The 27,999-nt window shown below is 40.2% G+C and overlaps 1 protein-coding gene across 1 annotated transcript; it reads left to right on the forward strand.

Annotated features, from left to right (window-relative positions):
• On the forward strand, nt 1-27,999 carry CALD1 (caldesmon 1; the record flags this gene model as incomplete). Its single annotated transcript, XM_008946232.1, has 12 exons — nt 1-1,057; nt 1,710-1,793; nt 6,678-6,823; nt 11,594-11,831; nt 13,458-13,598; nt 20,261-20,304; nt 20,397-20,475; nt 22,454-22,591; nt 23,566-23,661; nt 26,427-26,504; nt 26,827-26,860; nt 27,971-27,999. Coding segments are annotated over 12 exons (2,164 nt in total), but the record flags the coding sequence as incomplete, so codon positions are not given.

Raw genomic sequence — 27,999 nt, forward strand, 5'->3', positions numbered from 1 at the left:
TGTGCCAGAAGAGGAAACCAAGCGTGCTACAAGGGGAGCTGATGACGAAGCTGCATTGTTGGAGAGACTGGCAAGGCGGGAGGAGAGACGCCAGAAACGTCTACAAGAAGCCCTGGAACGTCAAAAGGAATTTGACCCCACGATCACAGATGGGAGCTTGTCACTGCCCAGCAGAAGAGAAGCAAACAACGTGGAAGAAAACGAGACTACGGGGAAGGAGGAAAAAGCTGAAACACGCCGAGGACGCAATGAGACTGAGGACATGGAAACAGTTACCAAATCATATCAAAGCAACAACTGGAGGGAAGATGGGGAAGAAGAGGGAAAAAAAGAAGAAAAAGACAAGGAGGAGGCACAGGATGAGAAACCAAAGGATGTCCCCGCAGAGGAAAATCAGGTAGATGTGACAGCAGAAAAAGCCACAGATAAAGAAGAGGTAGTAGAAACAAAAAACATAGCTATAAATGCAGAGGAACATAAAGCAGAAAATGATGCAAATGCTGTTCTGGAAGGGGAGCAAAGTCTAGCTGATGGTGTAGACAAAGAGAAGCTTAGGGAGGAGGAAAAGGCTGAGGAAGAAAGGAAAAAAGCAGAAGAAAAAGAGAAACGTGAGGCAGAAGAAAGGGAGAGGTTAAAAGCAGAGGAAGAAAAGAAGGCAGCTGAGGAAAAACAGAAAGCAGAGGAGGAAAAGAGAGCAGCTGAGGAGAGAGAGAGGGCTAAAGCAGAAGAGAAGAGAGCAGCTGAGGAAAGGGAGAGGGCTAAGGCAGAAGAGGAGAAGAGAGCAGCTGAGGAAAGAGAGAGAGCTAAGGCAGAAGAGGAGAAGAGAGCAGCTGAGGAAAGAGCAAGGGCTAAAGCAGAAGAGGAGAAGAGGGCAGCTGAGGAAAGGGAGAGGGCTAAGGCAGAAGAGGAGAAGAGGGCAGCTGAAGAAAAGGCTAAGCTAGAAGCAGAGAAATTAAAGGAAAAACAAAAGATGGAAGAAAAGAAAATAGAAGATAAACAGGTAAAAGAGAAGAAAGTACAAGAGGAAAAACCTCAAGCAGCTTTCCTAAGAAAACAGGTACAGTAAACATTCTGCACCAAAATAAGACACCTGTGGTTTGTGAGAAATGTAATGCAAAGAAAAAAAAAAAAGGATTGAATTGGCATTTCCTCACAGATCCATTCCTGCATTGAAATGACTAATATTCGTGCTCTCTGTCTTGCTCTCTCTTTTTCTTTTTTTTAAAGCCTTTTGCTTCTGCTTACCAATAATTCAGTGCACAACATTCCCGACCACACTCCATCATTCAAAGCAAACTTTGCATGTTCAGACCCCTGCATGTTTTTTGCTGCCTTTTTTCTCAACTGATATAAACCAGCCTAGTGCAGTAACACATGAGGTGGAGGCAGACACATATTGGCACAAAATATTATGAGCACCTGGTAAACTGTGTGAGAAAAGTGTGTGTTAAATGCTGTCACAAGAGAGGGCTCTCTGCTGGGACATGTGAGCATGATGCTGCACAAGGGAGAAAGGCCCAGATGGGGGAACGGGAGCACCTGGAGAAGGTGGAGGGAGCACAACTGCACATGGACACGTGGGCACAGCAGCATATGATGGAGATGTGGCTGCGCACAGGTTTGGTACATGAACACAGTATGGAGAAACAATAGTGCAAACAAATGTGATTTCATATTAAAAAAAAAATATTAAAAACCCAAAAATAAAGGGGGAAGAAAAAGAGGTTAAAGTGGAAGCTAAAAAGGAAAAGCTACCAGATGAGAAGCGCCAACCTACCTCCAAAAAAGATCAGGTAACTTGTAAACTATTGATATAGATGTTGTAGGGAAACTCGAGATAAGAAAATAAATAAAGGACCTATAACTGAAAGTTGCTTGTTCAGCAAAGTACTTAAGCATGTGCTTCACTGCAAGAACATGGGTAATCCTGTTGAAATAAATAGGGATGACGTTACTTATGTGCTTAAAATGAAGTAAATGCTTAAGTATTTTGTTCTTTTTGGGCTTTAAAAGCAAGTCCTGTTTGTCTAAGAACAAACATTTCAGGAAACTGAAATAATAATGCAAGGATGGTTTGCACCCCAGGGATGAATTTTTCAGGATTAAATCAACTAATCATCCTTCCCTGGTTTCCTCCCACTTTACTGCAAACTTTTTCCCTATGACTGAGACCTGCTTTTACAATAATAGTAATAATAATAATCATCATAATGATCTAGTCCTTGGCCACCTGACTACTTTAACTAATGATTTTCCCCTAGACTGCAATGCCCCATGATATAAACCATGCATACCCAAGATTCTTCATTTGTTTTAAAGATAAAATCTACAAAATTTACTGCATTGCATTTCCACTGTAAACACAGGAGCTGGTGCCATGGTGTTTTACTGTATGGTAAGTAAATAAGATTTGGGGACGATTTACTCATCAGGTTACAGCTGGACACAGGGAGCCATGTTCAACGTTGTGTAGCAACTGTGCTTTTGGTTCAATGCAGCAGGTATCAAAATGCCCCCTGATTCAAATCAGACAGGGAGACTGGTCAGAGCCTTGGAGGTTTGGACCAGTTTGGGTTCAGCTAAGTCTGTGTGGCTTAAAGGGAGCCAAAACACAGAGATCTAGTAACAGGCAGCTTGCTGCCTGTCTAGCTGCTTGGTAGCTTTGAGGGTTGTATGAGGCCTGGCCCAGGGTTCTTAGTTGTTTGATTAATTTGAAGCATGCCTTAGATGCTTAGCTCAGCCTCAGAGAGTGATGAAGGCAAATCATGTCTCAGGGTTGTATCTCCAGTTGCTTGGTTTGATCATCCAAGATATCATATTTTGAGTAAGGTACACATGAGACTGAAAAGGCAAATGAAGTGGTGAAGATGGTTAGAAGAAAGGTTTCTAAAGAACAGGGAGAGATTATATTTACGGTTCTTCATAAGCTGGAATAGACTTGTAATTTTATTCACTGTTGCACACAATCTTTGCAAGTAAATATAAAAAGGAGGCTGTATCTGACCACAAATACTGATTAGGGGAGGGGGCAGTGGTTCTGCTTATGTTTATGCTGAGCTCACAGAGCTCTCGCTGGAGCTCTCATCAAGCATTTAAACCATAGACTCAGGGCTAGATTATCCCAGGAAATTGGTAAGACTTTTACAAGTGACTTGTGATTTTAGTGCTTCCATTTTTGGAAGCTCAAGCTGAGACAATTTCTTAAGAGAGTCCCACTTCTAGGGCAACGCTGAATACCCATCCACTGAAAGGTAAATCTTTCACACATGTATCAAGCAGAGCATTCACAGTGTTTTGCTCAGTTTTGAAAGTCTCAGTTGTTGCTTCTTGGCTTGTGAAGGTAAAAACTGACAGTCTCACACTCTGCGTCAAGATCAGGCTTCCATCTCCACTCCTCCCATGCCTTCAAGGACATACAAATTCAGCGATGCCTACTTCTGAACCATATATGCAGTTCAGAGGATGGCAGTATATCATGAAAGAGATCCTGAAGGAATACAGTGTACCTACAAAATCAGATTTTGCTTTTGCAGTTGTGCAACACAAGCACATGTTCTTTCTTACTGTGTCCACCCTCTGGCCCTCAAAGTTCAGGTTTTGATCAAATTAGCAAGCAAAATCTCTCTCCTTTTCTGAACTGCCCCACAATTTTTGGTTCTCAAAAGTGGCCTGGAAAGTTTGTAAGAACAAGCTTTCTCATGATGTGAGACTCCTGGTATTTCCTGCTTCCAGTTTGGCTAGACATGCCGCAACAGTTGCGTTTCTCATGGTATTAGGGTATGGTAGCTGACTCTAAAGGGAAGCCCTAGACCCAGATGCCTACAGCTTTTAAGTACCAAGTAATTGAGCCCAAATAAGGAATAAAATTTGCCAAATAGCCTCAAGCTCAGTAATTGATTCACTGTGGTCTGAAGGTGTTCAAACTCTGGATTTAGAAATCTCAACTCCTTAATATTAGCATTACACCCTAGCAAGAAAGAAGCAGTGTAGAGAAGAATTAAAATATATATAAATAAAGCTGGATATTTGCTAAATATGTTTTTGGTCATGTTCTATCTTGACTCGATGGTCAAGACTTGTGAGAGCACATGAACTGCTTTCAGTTCAGGTAATATCACCTGCCTACTCCAACTGAAGTCAGTGTAGTCCCTTTTACTGAATTCAGCAGAAGCTGAATTATCCTCTAATATAAGGAAGCACTGAGACTTGGGGAAAGTACTTTTTCTGTTGCCTGCCTTTGGAACGGAACATAATGGTTTCTGCTTCTGTGCTTATCAATCCCTGTTTTGGCATTAAAATTAGTAGGAGAAGGATTGGCCCCAGAAGCTGTGAAAAGTTTCTGTAATATTTTATCATCTTTTTGAATAAAGAGGCCAAGCTGTATTAATGGTTTTCTCAAATGCAGACACAATACCACAAATCCTACCGGCTTCGGAAATGCTGTTTCCTAAGCTATGAATTTTTAAACTATATTGTTTTAATATTAGTTTTCTCAGTGATTTCAATTAAGATGCAAGAGATATGTCCCTCCCCGATGGACTTCAATACATCAGGCAGCTGGAAGTATTGGCTTTTTCATAAGACATAGAAAGGTCTTGATGAAAATCTCAGCAAAGGAAATCTGATGCTCTCAAAATCCCAACACAGACATCCTGGCATGTGAAATTTTGCAACAATCAACATTGCCATTTTTCAATATCACCCTGACTGGGATTGAAGGGTTAGAAGATTGCCAAAGGGCAGTCAGGATTTTTTCCGTGAACATAATCACTGGCTACAATCTTGCCAGATTTGGAAGAACCCAAAAGATGTTACAGTCTGATGGCATTCATTAGGCTCAATGAATAGCCCTGGTTGTCTCATCCCAGCTCCTAGAAAACAAAAACAACTAAAAACATTCCTTGAGGCTGCTAGTAATAACGGCCTTGTTTGCTAGCTATTACAGCATCATGGCCAAAGAATGCACGGTCATGGAAACTGAGCTCTCCTCTTGTCTGTCAGTGGGCTTCTGCCAGGTCCTGGCTAAAGCCAGCAGGCAGGAGTGGGTGGGGAAAATCTGCACTGCCCGCTCTTGGGACAGAGTAAATGCCTCTGTCAGTTGTGTCCAGCATCCCTCAGCAGCAGCAAATTTGCTCGAGTTGTTTAGCCACCCATTACTCACCTCTGGTGTGTGCCACTTGGACATTGTCCATCGCATGGGTTTCTGCAAGCAAGGAAACTGGCCTCACGTGAAGTCAGAGCCTGACTTTGGGACTTCACTCAGCAACTTAATTCAGTGCCACAGGGGAGAATCTTGACTTTGAAGACACTGAATTCATCCTTTATTGGTAAAGATATAATATCTCCAGAGCCATTTGGATGAGAAAAGTTAGAAATAAGATTTTATTTTGCGGGTGAGTGGTATATTGTTTTTTTATTTAAAGGTGCAGCTTGGAACACTATAAAAGCAGCTGTGTTGCAGACATGACTGTTACAGAAGTTCTTTTTCATTCTAGTTAGCAAATAAGATGGCAACAGGCTTCCAAGAGACAAAAGTATTTCACAGAACTATTTGGGTTTTGGTTCAAGATCTTCATATGAATTTTTCACAGAAGGTATTTTTTGCTTGCCAGCTAGAATCTTCCTCCAACATGGTAAAGCTGGGGAAAAAAAAATTAATAAAATATTTTAAAGGTAAATTCATCATCTTCTGCTGTTTATTTAGGCTGCTGGTCTAACTAACTGAGTGGGAATAATTCTATGTGAGGATAAAGAACTTAAATCATTCCATATTCTCCTGCTCTTATCAGCAGCTAGCCATGACTCAGCATGCTGGGATCAGGCCATCTGTGATATTGAGAAATACTTCGACCTCATAACTCTGAAAGAATACTAGAGAGTGAAATCCATGCACTAAATACACTTGATTGCTTTAAAAATTATAAGACAAAGCTTTGTAAAGATAGAGGAAATTTTTGCCATAGTCTTTCTGGAGAGGACATTTGCTTCTTCATAGGATTAAACATTCATTTCTGATAACACTGCCCATGACTAGCCACTGGTAGAATTGTTCTTTTTTTTGTCAGGGTAAGTTTTACTCTGGTGTAAAGATAATTTTGTGTTTTGGCCATTATTCTTGCAATACTGAAGTATCGATCTGCTATGACACTGGAAAGAATATGAACTTTGTCTATCAAACTTGGCAATTGGTGAAGGTTTGTGTTATTTTTATTGCACCAATACCCGTACCCCAGACTTTGTACCAAGAATGTATTAACAAGCCTAATCCCAAAGAGTCTGCAACCTAGAATCTTAACAGGCAACGTGTATGATGCTGCAGTGGGAGGGAAGAGGGTTGGGGTGCCTCAGTGCAGGGTGCAGTTGCAGAATGAAACAATGTGGTAGCATAGGCCCATCGCCACAACAAACTTTCATAGAAGACTGATAATTTTATTCAAGATGTTTTCATCTTGAATTCAGATCAGGACAGCAGAGTGGTGGTTGGTCACAACTTTACAGAGCTTTACAGATTGCTTCTGCCATAAAGCACAATTTTAAAGGCAGTTGCTTAGTTAATCATTAATATCAAGAAATGTGTTCCTCAGGTTTTATTTAGAATGCCTCATTGTGACTTTTTTTTTTTTTTTCCTCTTTTGTTTCTTGGTTTTGTTCTATGATTTACTGTATCTCCTGAGCAGGTAAAAGATGACAAGGACAAAGGAAAAGCACCCAAGGAGGAAATGAAAAGTATCTGGGATCGTAAGAAGGGAGTTCCTGAACAAAAGGCACAGAATGGAGAACGTGAACTCACTGCCCCAAAACTTAAATCTGAGAATGCTTTTGGGTAAGTTCCAAGTAAGCACTGGGCTTTCTGATGTTACAGCAGACCAGGCAGTCATCTTGGGGTCTCCACTTAATAGCCTTGTAGCAACTGAGTAGAAGATTTGAGGTGGCAACATCAGCAGAGGTTCCACCATTCCTTGAGTTGTAGGTATGAACTAAAGCTTTTGGCCTGTTTTCTAAGGAATCGCTCCCACACTGCTGCAGTAACAAAATGAAGTACAGAAAGCAGATGTAAGCAGCCTCGCTCCCTCAGTAGAGACAAGTGGCTTATTTTCACTCTGTCAGAACTTTCCTTCCTTAAAGGAGATGTATTTCTAATATCTGCACAGAGGCCAATAGTGGCAAAAGGCCAGATTTTGTGTTCTCTAAGTTTTTAAGTCAGATCTCAACCTTTACTCAAGTAACCTTTTTTCAATTACCTGCCTGCTTTTAATCATATTCTGCATATCAGTATGGAGCCCAGTCCAGCTGGGAACTCTTGAAAGAGCTTCTCTCTTTATTTCTAGACAAACCTTGATATTAATGGCTTCTCTATAAAAGTGATTTTTCATTTAAGTGAAAACATCTCCTAGCCAAAATGTTTTATTTTTTGTCTTTTTATAAGATGTAGCACAGTTTGGGTTTTAGTTTTCCTTTCAAGGAATTATTTGCCTTATGTCTATATTGAAAAATTCAATGAAGGTAACAAATTTCTAGAGAAAAGGTTATTAAAAAAAGGATTCTACCTGCTAAAAGGAGGGGATACATGAAGAATAACAGAAGTTCTTCCTTTTAGCAACAAAACAGGAATGAATAAATTAGCAAAATTTTTTTTTTCTTTCTGAACCTCTCTCCCTCTTCTACACTGACACAGGCACAGAAAAGGTTAAGCTCTACAGGCACTTTGAGAAATCTGTGCATGGCAGATGGGATTTGCTGTTGTATCTCAGCATTCCGCTCGTGATTCTTCCGGGAAAAACAAACTTTCTCAAAATAAAATGCAGTTCAAAAGTCCCTGGAGACATCCTGACCTAAGGCCAAAAGACAGACAGAGATGGAGATGGAATAGCAGGAAATAGGACTTGCTCAGAACTGTTCTGCTTCATGACTTGGGTCACATCATCAATAACATAAGAATGGTTTTCTAAAAATATTTTTGTTGTCTTTTCATTTGCTTTACTTCCTGTGGGAGACAAGCCTTAATGGCAACATGTAGATTTGAGTTTCCACTCTTTTTTTTTCTCTTTCTGTTTTTCTTCTACTATTTCCCAAATGTGGGAAGAAGCCTGTTTAATAGCCTTTTATCAGCTGAGTAGAAGACTTGGGTTGGCAACATCAGCAGAGACTAATGTTCATTGAGTTGTTAGGTATGAATTAAGGCTCTTGGCCTACACTCTAAGGAACTGCCCCCACATTGCTGGGCTTCGTTCTGATCTTGTTTTTACATGAACATATCAGATACCAGCTGGGAAGAACGTAACTTGGCTAACTCTCACTGGTGAGGGCTGAGCATACAATGGGGTAGTGGAAGCTAAAGAAAAATCTTAGTTGTTTCTTGTTTGTCTATGTCAGTCAGTAAGAGAAATGCAGAATAAACTCCCATTTTATGGTTTCCCCTTCACATCTCCACTCCCACCTGCCCTCCTCCCTATTCTATTACAGGACTGCAAAAGTCCTAAATACGATGTAACATGTTTTTTCCCATTGTTCTGACATTTTTGGCTTCCACAAGCTGCTTCTTTCATTTTCCTCCTTGTCTGAAAGCTGGCAACCAACTTCATTTCTTAGCACCAAAGAGGTACTTACGAAACTCTTCCTCCACCCAGCATCTCAATACTAATTTCCCAATGTTGACACTAGGGAACAGAGATTTCCAGAATCTGTTGAAAACAGAGGAGTTTGAGAGATGCCAGTACATTGTTTGCTAACTTGGGTTTTGCAGAACCAGTAGGGTAAGCCCTGTAAGCTGCATGAGCAGAAAATAAACTAGAAACTTTAAATATTCTTCTATGTAAGGAGGACAAAATAGTCACCTGAAGTCTCCTAATAAAACTGTTAAGACTAGATTCTACCTCTGGCTTTTATCAGCTGAAAGGAGAGCAGCTGATAAGTTCAGAGAACAGCTGTTAATTTCATTGGGTCTATCACTACTGAAGTCACCAAGGACTAACCTTTCTTCCATGCTGACATTAAACAGAGTGGCTATTTATTAAGTGAATCTTGGCAAGTGTTACGTTCTTAGTTCTTTTAATACTGAGGGCTTAGTATTTGCCATTGCCAGGGATATCATTATGTATGTCAGAAGTGACCTCTTGCACCCTCTTTCAGCTTAGGCCTTGCAGGTATGGGTGGGCTGGCGACACAGACTTCAGAGAGCAAGAGGCAAACAAATTTGTGAGATTCCTGGGATGTTTGCTATAGAGGCTACAGCCCTTTAATGAAGCTGGGAAGGTTTAAAAAGCCAGGGAATTCTCATGGCCTGTGCAGAATAGGTGCACTGAAGCCTTAGAAATCCTCTAGTGCCTTATAGAGAGGCTTGTGGAATATTTTGGTTTCTTAGTACCTCTGCAAACTGAATCAGCAGTATTTTGAGGTTGGACACCCAAAATCATACCTCACACTTCAGTTATTGGTCCTCAGTTTGATTTTAATGGGCTAAATGGAATTTCAGATGAAGTTTCAAATGTTTTCTCACAGTGCTTTAGCTAATTGTATCCATATTTTTCATTTGAAAAGCATGAGTTCCTTTCTTTAATTAGGCATCACTACCTGATGTAAGCCCTCATTTGTGACCACTTAATTAATTTTATGCTTGTGGTAGAGGATGATCTTGTGGTTCTTCTTTCCTGGTTTAAGTGATTCCACTACAAAACACATTCAGGAGTAGGGCCTGGAGAAAGGAATGGATAGTAATAAGGTAATATTAGGGAAATAAGTATTTTTAACTTGTAACTCTAGGTTAGAAAATCAGGCATCAGAATGTATTTGGGCTACATACATTCACAGACCTCTGGGACTTTTTTTTTCCCCTTTAGCTTTGCTTTGTAATGTTCCATTTTTGTTTAGAAAATGCATCATCTAGTGCCAAATAAGTGCCAGATCCTACTGCTTCAGCCTTGAACTTTCACAGAAGAAATATAGAAGCTGAATTCACACAATAGCATCAGTTTTGTTATTTTATTTTGCCATATGTTTTTTTAATGATACAATTCCCAAGTCAGGCATGCTGTGCTAGAACCAAATTTCATCCAATTTGGTAAGATTATGTGAGGACAGAGGACTCCGTGTTTGTAGATTCTACTGTGATATTGAAACGACAGATAATTCAGCTCTGATCCCACAGCCTATTTCATAGGGTTAGCTCCATCTAGATGTAGCGTCTACTTGAATGAAGAGCACCTCTGCAGGACTTGGTGTGATCCACCAGATTGCAAACTTATATTATAGTTTTTCTTCATGTTGTTGTTGCTAATCTTATTGTCTCTGACAGTTATTTTCATTGTTGGAGCTCTTGATCTGTATAATCTTGTGGTGATATACTCTGCAACACTTTTGTTGCATTAACAGGGTAATTAATATCCAGCTTCTTTAAATGCCAACAGAACAGACCAGAAAGTTATTTAAAAAAAAAAATCTGTAAGTACACTTCCTTTCTGTCTCCTGGAAACAGCACACTGATACCTTTTAGGTACCTATCTCCCTGTGAGCAGTAATATTAAACGCACTCAGGGAGCAGACATTGTTTAAACACTGGTGTGGTAATCATTTAACTAGGTGATTCTATCTGACTGCTGAAAGCATGCACTTCACCTATGCAAATTTGGGGAGGGGTTGTGTCTTTTTTTTTTTTTTTTTTAAATATTTTTCTTTCTCTCTCATGTATTACAGCTGCCTGGAAAACTTCTGTTTTTCTCCTGCAGAAAGTTGCCATTAAATAATTTCCAGTTCCTTGCTAAAAAGTCATACTTTCCCTGGAAAATGTCAGCAAAGATCTGATGAAACTTTCTGTTCATATAGACAGAGAGAGTTAAAGTGATAGGTATTATGCATGAGATAGGAACCTTTTTAGGTTTTAAAAACATTGTTAAATCTGTAAGATTTTCTCCTGTCTCTTGTCTCCTTCTCTTTTCCCTGGTCTAGTAATTTGTTCTACCTCCAAAGATGCCTGTCTTTTTCTAGAGGGTTCATTAAAAATACTTACTTTTGAAAGCAAAGGATTAGTGTAGCTTTTATTACAGAAAACATAGCATATTTTTGCTATGCGCTTTTAACATGTAAATTTATCTCATTTAAAATCAACAGAGGGAAGTTAGTTAGGGCTTTCCATTGCTTTGTTTTCCATATAATATGTTTTTGGAAGTGTTTCCTCTGTACATAAACTGCAGAGCAGAGGTATGAAAGTGTCATGGTTTACTGTGTACCACAGAGATGCTGATGAGATATGGTATCTCTTTTGAAGTTACATGAGATGTTAACTATTTCAAGGTCAGTTACTGAATTTGCTTAAAAAGGGGGCTGACCTGAGTTCTCAGGCTGGGTGGTGCAGCTCCTGTGCACACAAGCACGTGAGAGACTCCTTCCTCACTGGCAGTGGGTTGGAGAGGGGCTCCTCACGCTATCCCAGCCTACGAACTCCCCATGAAAATATTTTGGACCTGTTGTAGTTTGCGAGGAGCAAAAAGTCTTACAAGGCTTTAGCTTCAAGCGGCAGGCTGTTCTCTTGCTGGGGAGGGCATGGCAGGGGGTGACCCTGGCCAGGAAGCGAAAACCCCTGGTTTTGTCTCTTTCCCAGCCGCTCCAGTTTGAAAAAAAAAAAGCCAGGCGCCCAGTTTGAGGCTGGAAAGCGGCTAGAGGATCAGCGGCGTCGCCGAGGAGAGAATGAGGAACTTGAGAAGCTGAAGGAGAAGCAGCAGGAGGCAGCAGCAGAGCTGGATGAGCTGAAGAAAAGGCGGGAGGAGCGCCGGAAAATCCTGGAGGAGGAGGAGCAGAAGAAGAAGCAGGAAGAGGCTGAGAGAAAAGCCAGAGAGGAGGTAAGTGTAAAATATGAAGCATTGGACTGTGGTTTTATTCCTTTTTTGTTACTACTTTTGCCTGCCTTGTCTTAGTTCATAACTTTTTATGGTGGTATCAGACACTTCTAGACAAGGAAGTTGATGGGTCTGGAGACTGATGGGTCTGTGTTTAACAAATGAGCAGAATGAGGCCACAGGAGACTGGTTCATAGGTGAGAAAGGAGTGTGTAATAAGAAATGCAAGACCAAACCCAAGCATATAGGCCAAACTGTGCTTCTCCTTGGATCTGAAGTCGCTGTGTGGGGAACTGCTGCTGTGACTTTGCTTCAGATTACACCCTTTATCTAGGCCCTTTAAGTTGTGTGCTTTACTGGGCATCACTATAAATTAGAGTCTGTCAGGTGATGGTCTGTCACAACAGACCTTGATTTCAAACATTCTACCCAGTATTAAAATTGCCCCATTTACTAACCTTCAGGTTTAACTGCAAGCATGCCATATTCGATACCAAGTGGCCACACCACACAGATGCTTTAGTGAGGACCTGAGGTAAAACATGAAGCTACCCAGGGTAGAAAGGAATATTACAGTTCTAGCCTCAGGAAAAACAGGACTATATCTAATATAAGTCTTCACAAGTCAGGATTTCATCTGCGATGGTTGTGAATGTTTTATCTTCTTGGGAATGCAAAAGGCTGGGTGCACCATTGCAGCCACAGAGTTCTTAATTTATTTGTGGTGTCTTTTTGGTATTACACAAATTGGATTACAAAGCACATGTCAAAATTAATTCCCTGCAGATGAGTTGGAATGTTAATGTTATATATAGTTACGATGGGCTAGATCTTATTAGGAAGATGTTCTTGTCTGTTTAACTGTTGAGTACCCAAGCACATCTGTTTCCTTGTACTTCCTCTGCCAAGGGACCATATAAATAGGATTTCTAAATCTCTGGTGCAGCATTTAGTAATCTTTGTTGTTTGGAAATCAAATGGTAGATGAACAACAATAGTCTTTGGCAGCTGAATGCCAATTACTTTAATATACTAAGCTGTTTACAGTAGAACTCAATAGATGCTGAGATTGCACAATACCTTTCTGATCAGACCCTGCTGACCAGTGCTCACAATGGTTGTACTGTGAGGGTTTTTGGTTTGACTTGGAGCTTAGAAAGTAAAACCACATGTTATCTCTTTGAAGGGAAAACTCTAAGCATTTAATCTCCACTCTTTTGGGTACCTAGTGATTTTTCCTTGTGAAGTATTAAACTTGGCACAAGAAGTGCCAGAGTAGAGAGACAGAAGAGCAGTACAAAGATGATATATGAGGATACAGAGAAACAGAATTTGAGTATTGTTATAATTGTGCTTTTTTCTCCCTTTAAGTGGCATTATATGGCAATAAATCTGGTGACCTCACTGTGAGGAGACACTGAGGCAATACAGACTAGCTGTCTTCCCTGCTGCCTTAACACTGTGACAGATTAGTGGCAATATATTTCTAGATTTCAGATAAGTCACTGAACTTTTTGAATGGCATAAAAATCTATTCTTAGAAAACTTGTTAAATGTTTCCAGGGCTGCAAAGCCCTGTAATGGTGATGTAGTTTCTGAAAGACTAAGTGACAATTCATATTTTTTAAGGAGGAAAAGAGAAGGATGAAGGAAGAAATTGAAAGGAGAAGGGCTGAAGCTGCAGAGAAACGTCAAAAGATGCCAGAAGATGGTGTAGCTGAAGACAAGAAACCATTTAAATGTTTCAGTCCTAAAGGTTCATCTCTCAAGGTAACCTCTCCATTAACATCTATATAGTAATATGTTGGTTGTAGTCCAAACCAACAATCAAGCACCAAAGCAGTGTAGAAATACCTGCAGTCAGACCTGGGACAATGCTCTGAAATAAGCCTTAGCATGAAACCTTCATTCATCCAGATGACTGAGAATTAGAAATCCCTTCTAAAAACAGAATCTAGACTGGGAATTACCTGTTGTTGTTGATGAAAAATGTCCAAAAAGGATCTCCACCTTCAAGAGAAAATAGTTTTGGAAGCGTAGAGCTGCATTACTGTGTTGATTTTCAATGTTAATTTATTACAGGAGTGCTTTGGGGAATAGATAGAGATCTCTCTCCATCCACATCCACAATTTCTTTCTTCCTTGCTAGATTATTTTGTCTTTAAGCATATTCAACTTAGTCATCATCAATTGAAGCTGCCCCATATGGGAGTTCTAGTTTATGTCTAATATCCTTGAAAATAACATCTAGAAGTACTGGGCTGGATTTCATTTTCTCATACATGAGGGAAAAATACCCCTTCTCTCTTGCTGCAGGAATTTCTTAGTGGTCTTCACTGGCCTATATGATATTGGAAGTCTGATAAACCAATTAAGTGACCTTTCAGCATGGAAGAGGAATTCTGGCCCCACTGAAATTATTGGGAACTTTGGTTTGCTATTCAGTTCAGTTGCTTTCTCAGCTCAAGCTCAAACTACAGATCCATTAATTGTTTTAAATTATCTTTTCATTTTCTCATTTCGTATTATTAGTAATTTAAGAATTCAAAATGTTTGTCAAAAAAGGCTCCTTAGTGGGCACTAGGAGAGAAAAGAAACAGGCAGGAGGTTATCAGGCAGGAGTTTATTGAAGCATGAAGTGGTTCTCCATGGGATTAAGAACTGTATTTCTTCAGTGACAAACTGCATTTGGTCAACATTACATTTCCGTTCACAGAGAGATAAACTTTGAACAAATCTGGAGCCCTTTATACTGTTTTGGGTCCAGTCCTAGCAAATAGAGTGTCCAAATGCTTTTGACTGGACTTGCTTTTGACTTCTCAGACACATCTGAACATGAAATACAAGGACGGAATAGATACAGCTGTAAATGAAGATTGCCAAGCTTCATGACTTGCTCCTATTAGGTAAACATGGTCTTGCCATTTCAGTTGCAAAAGACCATGTCTATAACAGACACTATAAATATACAGCTTCTTCACAGCCCTCCTGGGAGAGGTTCCTTTTCTTCTTTCTGTTTATTGAGATGCCTTTTATGACATACATTTGAGCTTTAGTTCACAGATGACTCAGAAGAGAGGAAATTATACTTGAAAACACATAACAGAAAGATATAGATCATAATTTTGGGGAGAGTGGGAAAAAACACTGGATTTGGCAGGAGGTTAATAGCTTTCAGAGAACTTTTGGACTGATGCTACAGTATTCTACTAAGTGTATTTTTAGAGGAAAGCTGGAATTTTCCAGATGTCATTAAGCATCCAAGGTTGAATTTTTTTAATGATGATAATTGCTGCTGGTTTTTATGGCTTATTAGGTAGAAACTGTTTGCTACAAAATCTGACATATGCAACTCTGTACATATTTTTTCTCTTTCTCTGTTTCTCTGAGAAATTCGTGATACTGTAAAGATTCCAGTCTGGCGTTTGTGGGTGGCCAGAATAGATATGGAATGCTGTTGAACTTCACACCCTAAATTGTTTCTTGGCCTTTCGTGGTCAATAGCTGAGAAGAGAGTAATCCTATTTTAATAACCTGATGTCAAAGCTGATATTAAAGTCCAGTTTTTAGAAGACAGTGTATTTTGTTACTGTTCATTTGGACAGACTTCTCAGGCTGGTGTAACCTGGCTGGTACACAGCTTTCTCATTGCCTGTTATGTACTGCCCAAGTTATCTTTTGACTTGTAAAGCATCTGGCACATATTTTCTACCTTGATGAATGTATCATATGGTTAAACGTGTCATGAGTCATGTGAGAATCCTAAATGCACAGTTGTGGGTGGGCGGTTGGAATTAATAATAATAAAAAAAGGGAGGCTCAGTGTTAAAATACTTTATGATAGATGTGCCCATTCTGAGTTCTCAATCATAATCTGGCAAAGTATCTTTCACTCCTTCCTTGTCCTTGATGTGCTAAGCTTTTGGGAAGAAAAAGAACTACCTGGGATTGACTTAGATGAGGAAAGTAGGACATGCTGTTAATCAAGTGAACTACAAGAACAAAGGAAAGAAGGGAGAAAAACTGAAAATGAATGTGGCACAGAACCACTATCCAGACACTGCATTTATCCATCAGGCAGGGCATGGACTAGCATGACATACAGACTTAGAACTGAGAGACAACAAGATATTTCAGTACTAAGTCTCCTCTTGGGGATGAGCTCCACCACTAGAGAAATCCAAAAGCAGTTAGGCACTGAAGAAAAAACAGTGGCAGGGCACTAGTAGTCTAGGATATCTCCTGTTTTTGCTTTGGCATGTCCCCTGGGAAACATGGGCTGATGTGGCAGCCCACACTCTCTGCAAGTGAATGATTACAGCTAACCCAGAAGAGAGAGGACTTTTCAGGGCTTGAGACTTTTTTCTTTCCTTAAAGACCTGTCTTGTCCTATCTCATTATTGCTCTCAATACCTGACAGCTGGAGTAGTGACTGGAAAGAATTAGGTTCCACACAGTTAGTTCTTCCTAGATCAGCTACTTTTGCAGCAGAGGGAAGATAGCATGGTAAGAACAGAATGTGTGACATTTGTTTTTCCCCCATCTTCAATGCTGATGGCAGCACTCTAGCCTGGCAGGCAAACTGGAGTCAGTAGGTGCACTCTGCACAGATGCTGCTGACAGCAGGGAAAAGCCTAACTGTGCTTAATGAAGCAAAAGAGTCTGTGAGCCACTCAGGGAGGGTAAGGAGAAGCCACTTTACTCCCAGGGTCTACCACTCCAAATGGGTTCCCACTATATTCTTTCACCTGTTCAATGTTAGGCAAAATTATAATACAGGGATTTCTGTTTTCTGTGTGCATTTCTTATTCTCCTTCCTCCTTGAGCTATTTTTTGAGAAGAGTTTTTCTATATATCAGTATACAATGCTTTCTGTCATGCAATATCTAATACACAGTTTTAAATACATAAGAATAATTTAATAACTTTGTGTGAAACCAGTTTACCTGGGAATATCTAGATTTTTTTTTTTTCCCCAAGCCATTGGCTCAAACTGTTTTAACTAATTCCTCTTCCATGCTGTTTCTGTTCCTGGAGAATGTACAGATGGAAGACAATACACTGACACCCACACTTTTTAATAGGCAAAACCTTTCTTGCACAATCAGTGAGTGAACAAAATATGCCTACATAATACTGAATATGGGTAAATACATACTTAGATCTCTATATAACAGCTTGCTTAATTTATTCCTTGCCACCTGTATATGCTGACCCTGTTGAGTAATGCCCTAATCAGGTGTGAGAATCCACATGATTTTGATTTATGTCCATTGGTTTAATTTCACCTGACTTTACCAGCAGGAGTGTGGGTGTCCATCTAAACATTTTGTCGTCTAATCTAAATTCTTTTTGGTAGTTAATACAACAAGAGCCAGCTTCGGTGTACAAGCAATCCCACTTTTCCTAGGGTGAGGTGAACTCCTCTGCCTCTCCACTGACTATATGGGGAAGCAAAATGAGCACTTTTTAATAAATGCTTCATTTTCAAGCAACTGAGGTTAGGTGGGAGAGCTGCAGCCTGAGATCCTGTGGTCTTTCTCTCTGGTCATTATTTAATTAGAGGCCAGCAGGTTGACTTTTTGGAGCAAAACACTTTTCGTATGTGTTCTGGGTCAGAGGCTTTGGAAGGTTTTCCATGGTGATAAAACATAGTCCAATCTGTTTAACAAGATCTTGTTAAAATTAATGCAGCAAAAAGGTTATTCTTATTTCCTGATCTCAAATTGAGGAACTAGCTTGCATTTTGTGCTAACCACCTTGTTTTGCCTATTTCTTTTACAGATCTATTTTGTAATACTGTTTACTGTATGTGCCCAACATTTTAAATTCTTTGCATGGAGTTTGTGCAGTGTGCAGTGCATAAATGAACTTTAGATGTTTCTGTGCAGTCCACATGCATTTGATTGACCTATATGTTGAATACAGCTGTTGGGTGTGTTTGCTCTCACTGTATTCAATGTATGCTTCTGTTCCACGCATGCCATGTTTTGAGGAACAGGACTTTAGAAACAGGTCTAGAACAAACTCTCATATAAATGTACAGAAAATGTGCTATCCATCCACACAAAGCACCTGCTTCCTTGGGGAGAGGACCATTTTCAGCTATTAGGGTTTCTTCCTAACTCTGCTTTCCTGTTTAACTTACTTTCTCGTTTGCTTCATAGAATCATAGAGTCGTTTAGGTTGGAAAAGACCTTTAAGATCATTGTGTCCAACCATTAACTTAACTCTACCAAGTCCACTGCTAGACCATGTCCCTCAGCACCATACCTACATGACTTCTAAACACATCCAGGGATGACAATTCAATCACTTCCCTGGGCAGCCTGTTCCAGCACTTCCTCACTCTCCTGTTCTGAACAATCCCTGACTTATTCCTGATACCTCAGCAGGTGCTCTGAGAACTGCTGTTTCCAGTGGGTGAAGAATGACCACATTTTTCTTACTACAGCCCCAAGAAGACGTGTGCCTCTTACCCCCAACCTGTCCCACTCTTACACCAGCACCTACTGAAGCCAGGTTTTCCTGCTTTGTAGAAACATCTCTGCTTCCTGAACACAGGAAGACTATAAAGAGACTACTGTAAAATCTGTCTTTGTTGTAAGAATTCAAGTGGAATCTCAGTTTATCTGAACTGTAAGATGCTGTGAATTAATTATTAGATGGTTACCTTGAGTTCTGGTTCTTGGAGACAGCCCATATTGTTTGTCCTTGATGCCAGCCAAGATTTCACTGACGCAGTCAGTGCACACAGAGCATGGGACAAACCAGTGGCTCTTGCTGGCGTAACTCATCATTTGGATGCATTTCTGGTTATGACCCAGAAATCAGCACTGTGGGAAACTTCACCTCCTATAGAATAGCTGTGGAGTGGTGACGTGGTTTAGGTCACCATCGTAGATGCCTGTAGTCACTTTTAAACAGAGCATTCCCTTGCTCGTTTTAAGGCAATGCCAGCTATACAACTTCGGGGTGAAACCAAGCTGGAAGTGGTTCGGGCTGGCAGGGGAGGAGCCGGAGCTCCGGAGCAGGGCGGGTGTGCCCAGCTCCTCCTCGGCTCCTGCCTGGGGTATTGCTGCCACCCTCTGACAGCACGGCGGTGAAGCACTTGGTTCGTCCTTTCCCCTCCCGACTTCACTGGCCACCGAAACCGTTCATGTAAATTACGCTGTAAATTGTGTCTATCTATTTTAGAGCTTTGGAGGTGCCTTTGAGCTGGATGGATGCTAGCTGGAACTCCTCCAGTGAGCTTGTTTGGCAAATTCTGCGCTGAAGGGAACTGCCTGAGTTTTTGCTTTTATGGGCTTGAGAAATGACAGTCATGCCCTTTGACAGGATTGCTGTGGGATTTAGTAGTTTGGTACAGCCTGGATGCTAAGGACACCGAGCAGAACCATTTAAAGGAATGGCTGTCATGGCCTTATTTCAAAGGCACAAATGCTGTAGCAGTCACTGTTAAAGTAACTTGAAAATGGACAATCCATACTGAGCCCAGGGAATCCTCGGGAATCCAGCCAAGCTGATTAATAGTCATTTCCATGCCCTGGAGCTCCTTGTGTATATTTTACTCTTAAGTGAAACTGTAGGGCCTGGGAGAAGGAGAGGAACAATGCAATGTGAGAGAGACTTGAGGAAGTTTGACAGAAATATTTCTTGATCCAAAATGCAAATAGACACACACACACATGCACCCATTGTGAAATGTTTAAAAACTTTCTTCAGGAATGGAGTCTTTTTGTTTTCAGATTATTGAGAGTTTTGGCATAAGCCTTATGAGACATTCATGATTCTTTTTCCCTGGAAACGCAACAACGTTCTCCTACACACAGAGTAGAAAATAATGATGAAATGTTAGATACCAGTTTATATAATAACAGCTGGTAGATATTGACTCAGCAAGGACCCTGCTAGAACATGACGAGGGTACAGTCAGATTGGTTTTTTGGAGCTCAGATTAAATTGTCAGTGTCCTGCAAAAGCATGCATGACATGAGGTATGTGGCTGAGCTCCAAACCTGGCCTAGACTGAGCTCTCAACTCAGAAAAACTTTATGAAATTTGCTGTCTGTCTGAAGATATACATACTTGCTCTGATGTGGGAGATGTGAGGAAATCTGACATAGATTTTGTGACTATCAGTCCCTTTCATGAGATGAACTTCTTCTCTTTTCCCCTTTCTGTATTCGTGGTTTATTCTTTTGTTACAAATGAGGCACTGAAGAAACATACAGGATGCAAATATTACTGTAGAAAATATATCTACCTTTACAAATCTGTAATATAGTAGTGTCCTAACTATAAAACCTGTGTGTATGTCTGTGGTGATTTCTGTTGGAGTGCATAATTTAAAATGACATTTTAGCTTGGCCTTGTACAGACTGCCTTTTTATTAACTTTAAACTCACAGCTCTTGTTTCTCTCTTTTCTAGATAGAGGAACGAGCAGAATTTTTGAACAAATCCGCTCAGAAAAGGTAAAGCAATAAAACAGTAGGTTCAGTCAAAACAGCAATGTTTAATTGGAGGGAATAATAATTTCTTTCTCTCTTTTTTCTACTTCCTACAGTGGTATGAAACCAAGTCACACAACAGCAGTTGTCTCAAAGATTGACAGTAGACTTGAGCAATACACTAGTGCAATTGAGGTAAGTTAGTTCCAGGTCACAAAGGCTCTAGTTACTAATGGCTTTTCTGGACTTTAATCAGCCTATGTCTTACTGCTCAGGAATTTCAGGGATTTTTGGTCGCAAGCTCTTTTTTTAATATGAGTTCAAGAACAAAATGCGTGAGGCATACCTATAACATCTGGATATATATCTAAACAAAACCTCAGATTCATGTCTTCCCTTTCATGCTACAATTTACTCTGCTTTGTAAGCTTGGAGCAGCTCTTGAAGGCCTCAGTCAGCATTTCTTGAGTGACAGTCACATCCTCTTCTTGGCTGACGGAAAGTACGATCACCAGTCATCCTGAACAAAGCTGAGTTAGCAGCTGATGTAGTAGAGCAAGGAACTGGGTCTGTGTTTGTGGCTGCCACTTCAGAATGAAATTCCTTGTCAAAGACAGGCAATGTGAAAGCTACTGGCTAACACAGCAGGCCAACTGGACTGGGTTGTAAGTGTCATGTGAATAGAATAGTGTAAAAAGGGATATTATCTTAATATCTGTAATTAAAATCTAGCACTTCATTCCTTGCTGGGCTTTTTTTTTTTCTCCTCTGGTTGACATATAGAGCCTAAGAATGGTATTCCATTAAGGTATTAATTGGTCAGGCTTTATTATCCTTTACCATAAAGGAAACTTTAGTAATTAAAGATCAATTAACAAAAGCTTTTTTTTTCTGTGATTGCTGTGTGTTTAACCTTTGTGCTAGAAAGCCTATCAGTGCTGGAGAGTTTTATACTGTGTGCCAGTTCCTCATGAAAAAAAACACATGCATGACAGTGCTGAAGGCTCAGGCTTGCCTCCAGCACTTCCGTCAAGCTGAAGGTAGCTCAAACCCCTCCACTAGAGATGAATGCCAGCATGGCACCCAGTAGTCCCCATACCATTAAAGTAACAGCATACAGCTTCTGTTCTCCCACTTCATTTTACACCTTTTCTGGATGAGTGCCCAATGGCTTTAAATTGGTACTAGGGTTCAATGTTAAACTCTTTAAAGAGAATGGGCGAGTTGGAGGTACAGACCTATCTGTCATAAGGAATTTATGGAATAGTGAAGTCAGAGTTTGTCAACCTGTAAACACTGGACCAGCCCACTCACCATCTTATGTTAGGCTCTCCAGTATTTTCAGTAGGTCTGTGCTTAAGGCCCTGAGTCTTTTTGCTCCATTTAGATATTAAAAAGCATGGCTCTATGGCAAGGGGCAGGCAGCAGCTTCACAGCTATATACAGCTCCCATCTGACCTGAAATTATTCCTTTGATGAGTTTCTAATTTTTCCAAAAGTTGCCAAGTCTGACTTGCTTTTTAACTAGGGGGGCAAAACCTCAGCTCACAGATGTTCTGAGGATCCTCAAATCTGTTTTATGTAAAATGTAAAAGAATTTTGAAAAGAAGGAACAGGAGGAGTTTGGCCCGTTGTATTTTGGTAGTCACGCAAAAGACGCACTGCCAAAAAAACTCAATCCTCCACTCTTTAAAAAAACCACCTCATTCCAAACATACTGTAATTGATGAAATTTACCCCTGGGATCTCAGGTTGCTAGACTGGGACAGAGTCTGATGCTGAATGACAGAGCAGCCTTTTCACCTCACCTCTGCATGAGGATTTGCTTAGCTGTGTCCCTGAAAGAGCCATGCTTACAGGATGCAGGTGCTAAGACTTAAAGGATGAATGAAAGCCTTGGAGCAGTTGTGTGCAGACTATGGTTTGCCATGAGCTTTAGAAATGTAACAAATGCAAAAATCTATGTGAGTGATGTTTTCATAGCCGGTTGTGTCAAGGGTGCAACTGCAAAACAGAAGGAGGAGAGTCTCAGTGGCATCTCTGGAGCTGGATCCTCCTTTCCATCTTTGCATGATCATCACTAGAACCACTTACAGCTGCTGCATTCCCCAGCACTGCCCCAGAGTCAAACCATGCTCAAACTCCAGCTCTTAATGACACTACTCTTCTGCAGGGCACAAAGGCTGCAAGACCAGCTAGGCCAGCAGCTTCTGACCTTCCTGTTCCAGCAGAAGGTGTCCGTAATATTAAGAGCATGTGGGAGAAAGGGAATGTTTTTTCATCACCCTCTGGGACAGGAACACCAAATAAGGTATGTGTTCAATTTTGCATAATGGTTATGAAGAATTACATTATGGACCTGATCTTGCCATTCATGTTCCTATGAGTAAGCCTGGCTGCTCCTGTTGACATCATTGGTGAAGAATATCCCAAAAAATCCCAGGGTCCTCAGAAACCCACAAAATTGTGTGGCTGCAATATTGAGTATAGCAGAAGAATTTAGTGACATACTGAGCTAAGTTATGAGACATTCCAGAGACGCATCAGATATCTTAGACAAATATATCTGGGTAGTTCACATGCAGTACAAAGGAATTCTTTGTGTTGGGAAAGCATTCTTTTGGGGGGCAGAGAAGGATTAAATAGACAACATAATTATGATGTTTTATAGATAATGCATAGAGGCATTTGTTAGACTTTTATCTTTCCTATGTAAATCCTTAAGGCAACATTTCCATTCCATAAATTGATGTGAGTTCATATGCATTCATCATAGCCAAAAAATGAGCTGTGGATTGAAGGGGTTTATTACAGATAGCTTTGAAACTTCAGTAATTTCTTTTAACCTTTAAAGTTTTATTTTAATGGTTTAAATTTTAGGCCACTTAACTCCTCTCTTTTGTACTTCTTTGAGAAATTTTAATTTAACAAATCAAAAATGTAGACTTGGACTGTTCTTTTAGGCTGAAGATTTTTTTCCTCCTTGGAGTATGGGGTTATGACAGAAACAGCAGGTTTATGTTTAACATTTATTCCTGGGCTAGCACTAAAGTGAAAATGATTTTGTCAGCCCATACTTATCATTGAAAACTAGAGTGTAGTAGCCCTCTGTAGTTCATGGGAACATATCTTCAGAGCACACAGAATGACTCTTAGCTACCCATAGTCTCAGTGAGGACCTCTATATTAAACTCAGGCTTAACTTTGTTTTTTAAATCTAAACCATGGAACACACAGCAAAAGCTCTCCTCAAAAGTCTTCTGATTAGATTTCATTATTTTACAGGAAACTGCCGGGCTAAAGGTTGGTGTCTCCAGTCGTATCAATGAGTGGCTAACCAAGACCCCAGAGAGCAACAAATCACCTGCTCCAAAACCTTCTGTAAGTAAACTTGCAACAACCACCTCTTCAGTAGGTGGGTTCTCTTCTGGGCTGGAGGTGGTGACCGTGCTTCCTCAACCAGCTGATGGTCTTTGGAGGAACTTTGCTGCATGATAGGGCAAGAGGAAATGGCCTTAAGTTGTGCCAGGGTTGGTTTAGATTGGATATTAGGAAAAATTTATTTTCCAAAGGGGTTGTGAAGCATTGGAACATGCTGCCCAGGGAGGTGGTTGAGTCCTGGAAGTATTTAAAAGACACGTAGATGTGTTTAGTGTCATAATTTAGTGGTGGACTTGACAGTGCTGGCTTAACGGTTGGACTTGATTATCTTAAAGGTTTTTGCCATACTAAATGATTCTATGTTTCTATATCCTCTACTGGAAGCTCATAGAGTCCCTCTGGCTGCTGACTCATGGGTAGACAGAAAAGGGGAAGATAAAACAGGACAGTTCTCACCTTAAAGCTTAGGGGTGCTCTAAAAAGACGGTGCTCAGAGAAGCACTTCTTCGGTAAAGGGGAACATTAAATTACCACCTGTGAAAGGCCTATCAAAAATTTAGTAATTATCACCCACAGACCTCGTATGAAACACTTGTGCTTTGGCCCTTGCCCTGTATAAATCATCCAAGTATATTTTTAAACACAGCTGAAATTCTCTAATCCTTTAAGACCCTAAATGTAATTTCTAATGAAGGCCCTTTTGCATGCCCATTACTTCAGCAAGAAGCAGAGCAGAAAATATTATCAAAGCAATAACCTGGGAGTGTGGGAAGCAGCAGTGTGGATGTGGGAAGAAGCAGATGCAGGTAATTGTGAGATGGGGAAGGTTAGGGATGAGGAACTGGAGCTGTAGGCATCCATTTTGGAGAATGGCAGGGCATCACTTGTGGTGTTAATGATTCACCTCCAGGATTTCATTAAAGAACTGGTTTCTTCCCATATCCTTGTGTAGCCTTTTTTCTGCCAGTCCTTTATAAAAGGTACAACCTGAAAAAAGCTTTCTCAGTTTACACTCCTATTTGTCCCAAAGAGGAGCTTGAAACTTTCAGCATTGTCCCTAATGTCAGTATTTACTGCTAGCTCCATTGAGATTGTGTCCTTGTGGACATGAATATAAAACCAAAAGTGATTGAAGGCACTGAAATTAATCACAACCCCTGAAAACCAACACAGAATCTGCCTCCAGATATTCCTCTCTTTCTTTTAATTTGCATCTTTTAGATAATATATAATGAACCTCTTGTCTTCCCCCCTAGCCAACCATTTCTACCTATGTCTTCATTTCCCTCTTTCTCAATAGATTATTCTTTCTTCTTTCAATATCTCTGCTTGAAGGAACCTGCCCTCCTCCTATTCTTCTTTGGGGGTCTGTTTACTAAGTTGGTCAGGTAAACCTGTTTATAATTGACTATGATGAATGATATACATCTGTAATACGTGATTTTTATTTCCAGGATAAATCAAACGAAAACCTAGAATTTCTTAAGTTAGCAAATGATTTCCTACCCCCATCACATTCCACCAAAATAAAAAATCGTTCAAAGCTTTTGTATCAAAGTTCTTGTGTGTTTTGGAACAATATTCAATTAAAAGCAGAGAGAGCAAATATCACAACCAGTTTCATGGTGGATGTAAATCACAGATCCCAAATTATTTCAGGATTTTGCAAGTGCTTTTGTGATAATGACCACTGCAATTTTGCAGGTTTTTAATTTCCTCTGTTACTCCTGATCTTGCATTTTTGAAGTACAGATTTGGCTTAAAGTCTTAACCATCTTCAACACTCTTTGGCTGTAAATTATGAACAATTCTAGAGCATCCCTGCTGGGTGCAAATACCTCTTTAAGAAATCACATTTCTGTTCATCACTGGACATTTTTCTATCTTAAGTTAGAAATTCTCATGTGCAGAAAACTACCTCTCTATGGGTGGCAAGAACAAGACTGGAAACCATGCAGAACTTGAATACTTCTTGAAAAGGAGAGTACTTATGTCCAAAATTGTTTCAAGAGTCTTTTGTTTGCCAGCCACAGAGGGAGATACCAACCCACCTGTCCTGAAGCAGGTGCACTGCTACTAGCTTTTCCCCAATAAGCAGCTTGACATTTGTCTTGTGTTTTGCTTAAGGTCTCCATATACACTCATTTTCAGAGAATAGATTTTGTAATGACTTTACCTCCCTGGTTTTTTTTTCTGTTGGTCTAGTGATTGGTCCATATTCAGGTTTTGAAGGATGCAGTGGAAATTCAAATGACATATGAAGGACTTCAATGTTAAATCCTGAAACCTGTATTTAAGAATGCAGAGGAAGATCTGCTTTTCTATTGTATTATGTCTTACTCTATTTTTTTTCCATTTAAAAAAATGAAGTATTTATATTCTGACCTAAAATAACCGAGACAAGCTACTTTTAAATTCCCATCTCCTCTTTTATTTTTTTCCCTGCAGAAGTTGGAACTGTATTTCTTAAAAACCCAGTGGTGCTGTAAATTCACTGTACTCCCTAAGATCAATGTAAAAAGTTAGGTCTAGTCTGTGCAGTACTAAATAGATGCAGCAAGATTGGTTTTTGTCCTAAAGCATGTATATGTGTAGAGTCACTATGTGAATTGTCATTCTGCATAGCTTTTAATTGATAGACAATGTAATATTTATCAATGCTCCTCAATGTCTGTTATAAGGAAGTTGCATTCTAACTTTAACAAATTAAAACATACCTAAACTAACGTTGGTTTCTGTTCTGTGACATTAATTTTAAAATGCAGGATTTAAAACCAGGAGATGTATCTGGCAAACGTAATCTCTGGGAGAAGCAGTCAGTTGAAAAACCAGCTTCTTCTAAGGTAAAACTTCTGTGCTCTGTTACAAGGATAGTATCTCTGTGGAAGGCTTTTGGGGGGGGAATGTGCATTTGCCTTCATACAGTCAGTTGGATTTAGGCCTCTACATGTCTTTTGTTACTAACTTGCCTTGTTATCCATAAAAGAAAGTACAATGAGGCACAGAAAGCCATGGGCAGCGTGTAACCTTTATAGATCTATTTGGCAGAGCTATGTTGTGCATGGCAATCTGCTCTTTTCATGGAGCTGATTTTTTTCCCCTGTTACAAATAGTTATGTTTTCCCACATTCAACATTAATAATGAGTTATTACTTTTTCAAACAGGTATCAGCTATGGGGAAAAAATCAGAGACTAATGGTAAGTAATTCTATTAATACATCTGCATATTAAGTAGAGATGTTGTCACATTTTTTCACAGACTTATCTTTGTTTTGAAATTCTGAATCTGTTAATGTTGATGTAAAGAAACCCCATTTTTGCCTTGGAAAAGCTTCATTACAATATCATCAAAATATGAGTGTTTGAGAAATAAACCTAAATAACCTTTCTAGGAGGACTGAGGACTAGCACGCTCCAGCCGTGTGTACAAAGCCTTGGTCAAGTGACACACGTGGCATGTTTGCTGTAGCTGGAGAGTATCATTAAACTGTATGACATCTGAGGAATGGGATGGTCATTTAACCACTTACAGCACATGCAATGCATCTGGAAAAGGCTCTTTTAAATGCTACAACAGCAGCAGATATCCCTTTCATGAGTGGAGAGGGGCAACCCAAAAAGCGAGGCTCTTGCAGCAACATTATTTGAGCAGAAATTGAAGATTTCAGTACTACCAAGAATGACCCTTGCATGTGATTTTAAACACTCTCTCTAAGTAATGGTGAAGCCTGATGAAAATTCAGCAGTGTTGCTGTGTAAAAATAATTCCTCTAGCTGTCAGAAGAGGGGGTTTCAGGATCACTCAGCAGTAGTGCAGCTCTGCTCCATGGAAGGAGCAGACCCTGCTGAGTGGTTTGGACACCACCGAGCCTCTCCTCTATGACTGAGTGAGAGGAGAGCTTTGGCGGGGAGAGGGTTGCAGGTAGAGGCTCCCAGGAGTTGGCTTTCTGTCTTGCTGTGGACCTGGAGGGCATGCACCAAGCACTGCAGCACAGACTGCCTTAGCTTGGTGACCACGCCTGCGTAGCTGGGGAGAGTGCTGGCTGCAGCACCCTCCATATTTCTGGGTGGGAAGCTCCTGAGCTCTCCCTGAGCTGCTTCCCAGGACTGTTGGAGATGAAAGAAGTGAAATCCTGCTTGTCCTCTTGAAGATGACCTGTGAACAATCCCAACACACAAGTACAGTAGCATCCAGCTTGTGTCCTTCCTCCTAACATGCTATATATTAAACTAGAGCCATATCTTCTCTACTTTAGAGATATGGTTGGGTTATTTCAAGCCTTCTTTAATCTTTCTCTTTCTCAGCAGGTTTGAGACAATTTGAGAAAGAACCATAG

This window comes from Merops nubicus, unplaced genomic scaffold (genome assembly GCF_000691845.1).
Source record: "Merops nubicus isolate BGI_N331 unplaced genomic scaffold, ASM69184v1 scaffold44068, whole genome shotgun sequence".
In the NCBI taxonomy this organism is placed as follows: domain Eukaryota; kingdom Metazoa; phylum Chordata; class Aves; order Coraciiformes; family Meropidae; genus Merops; species Merops nubicus.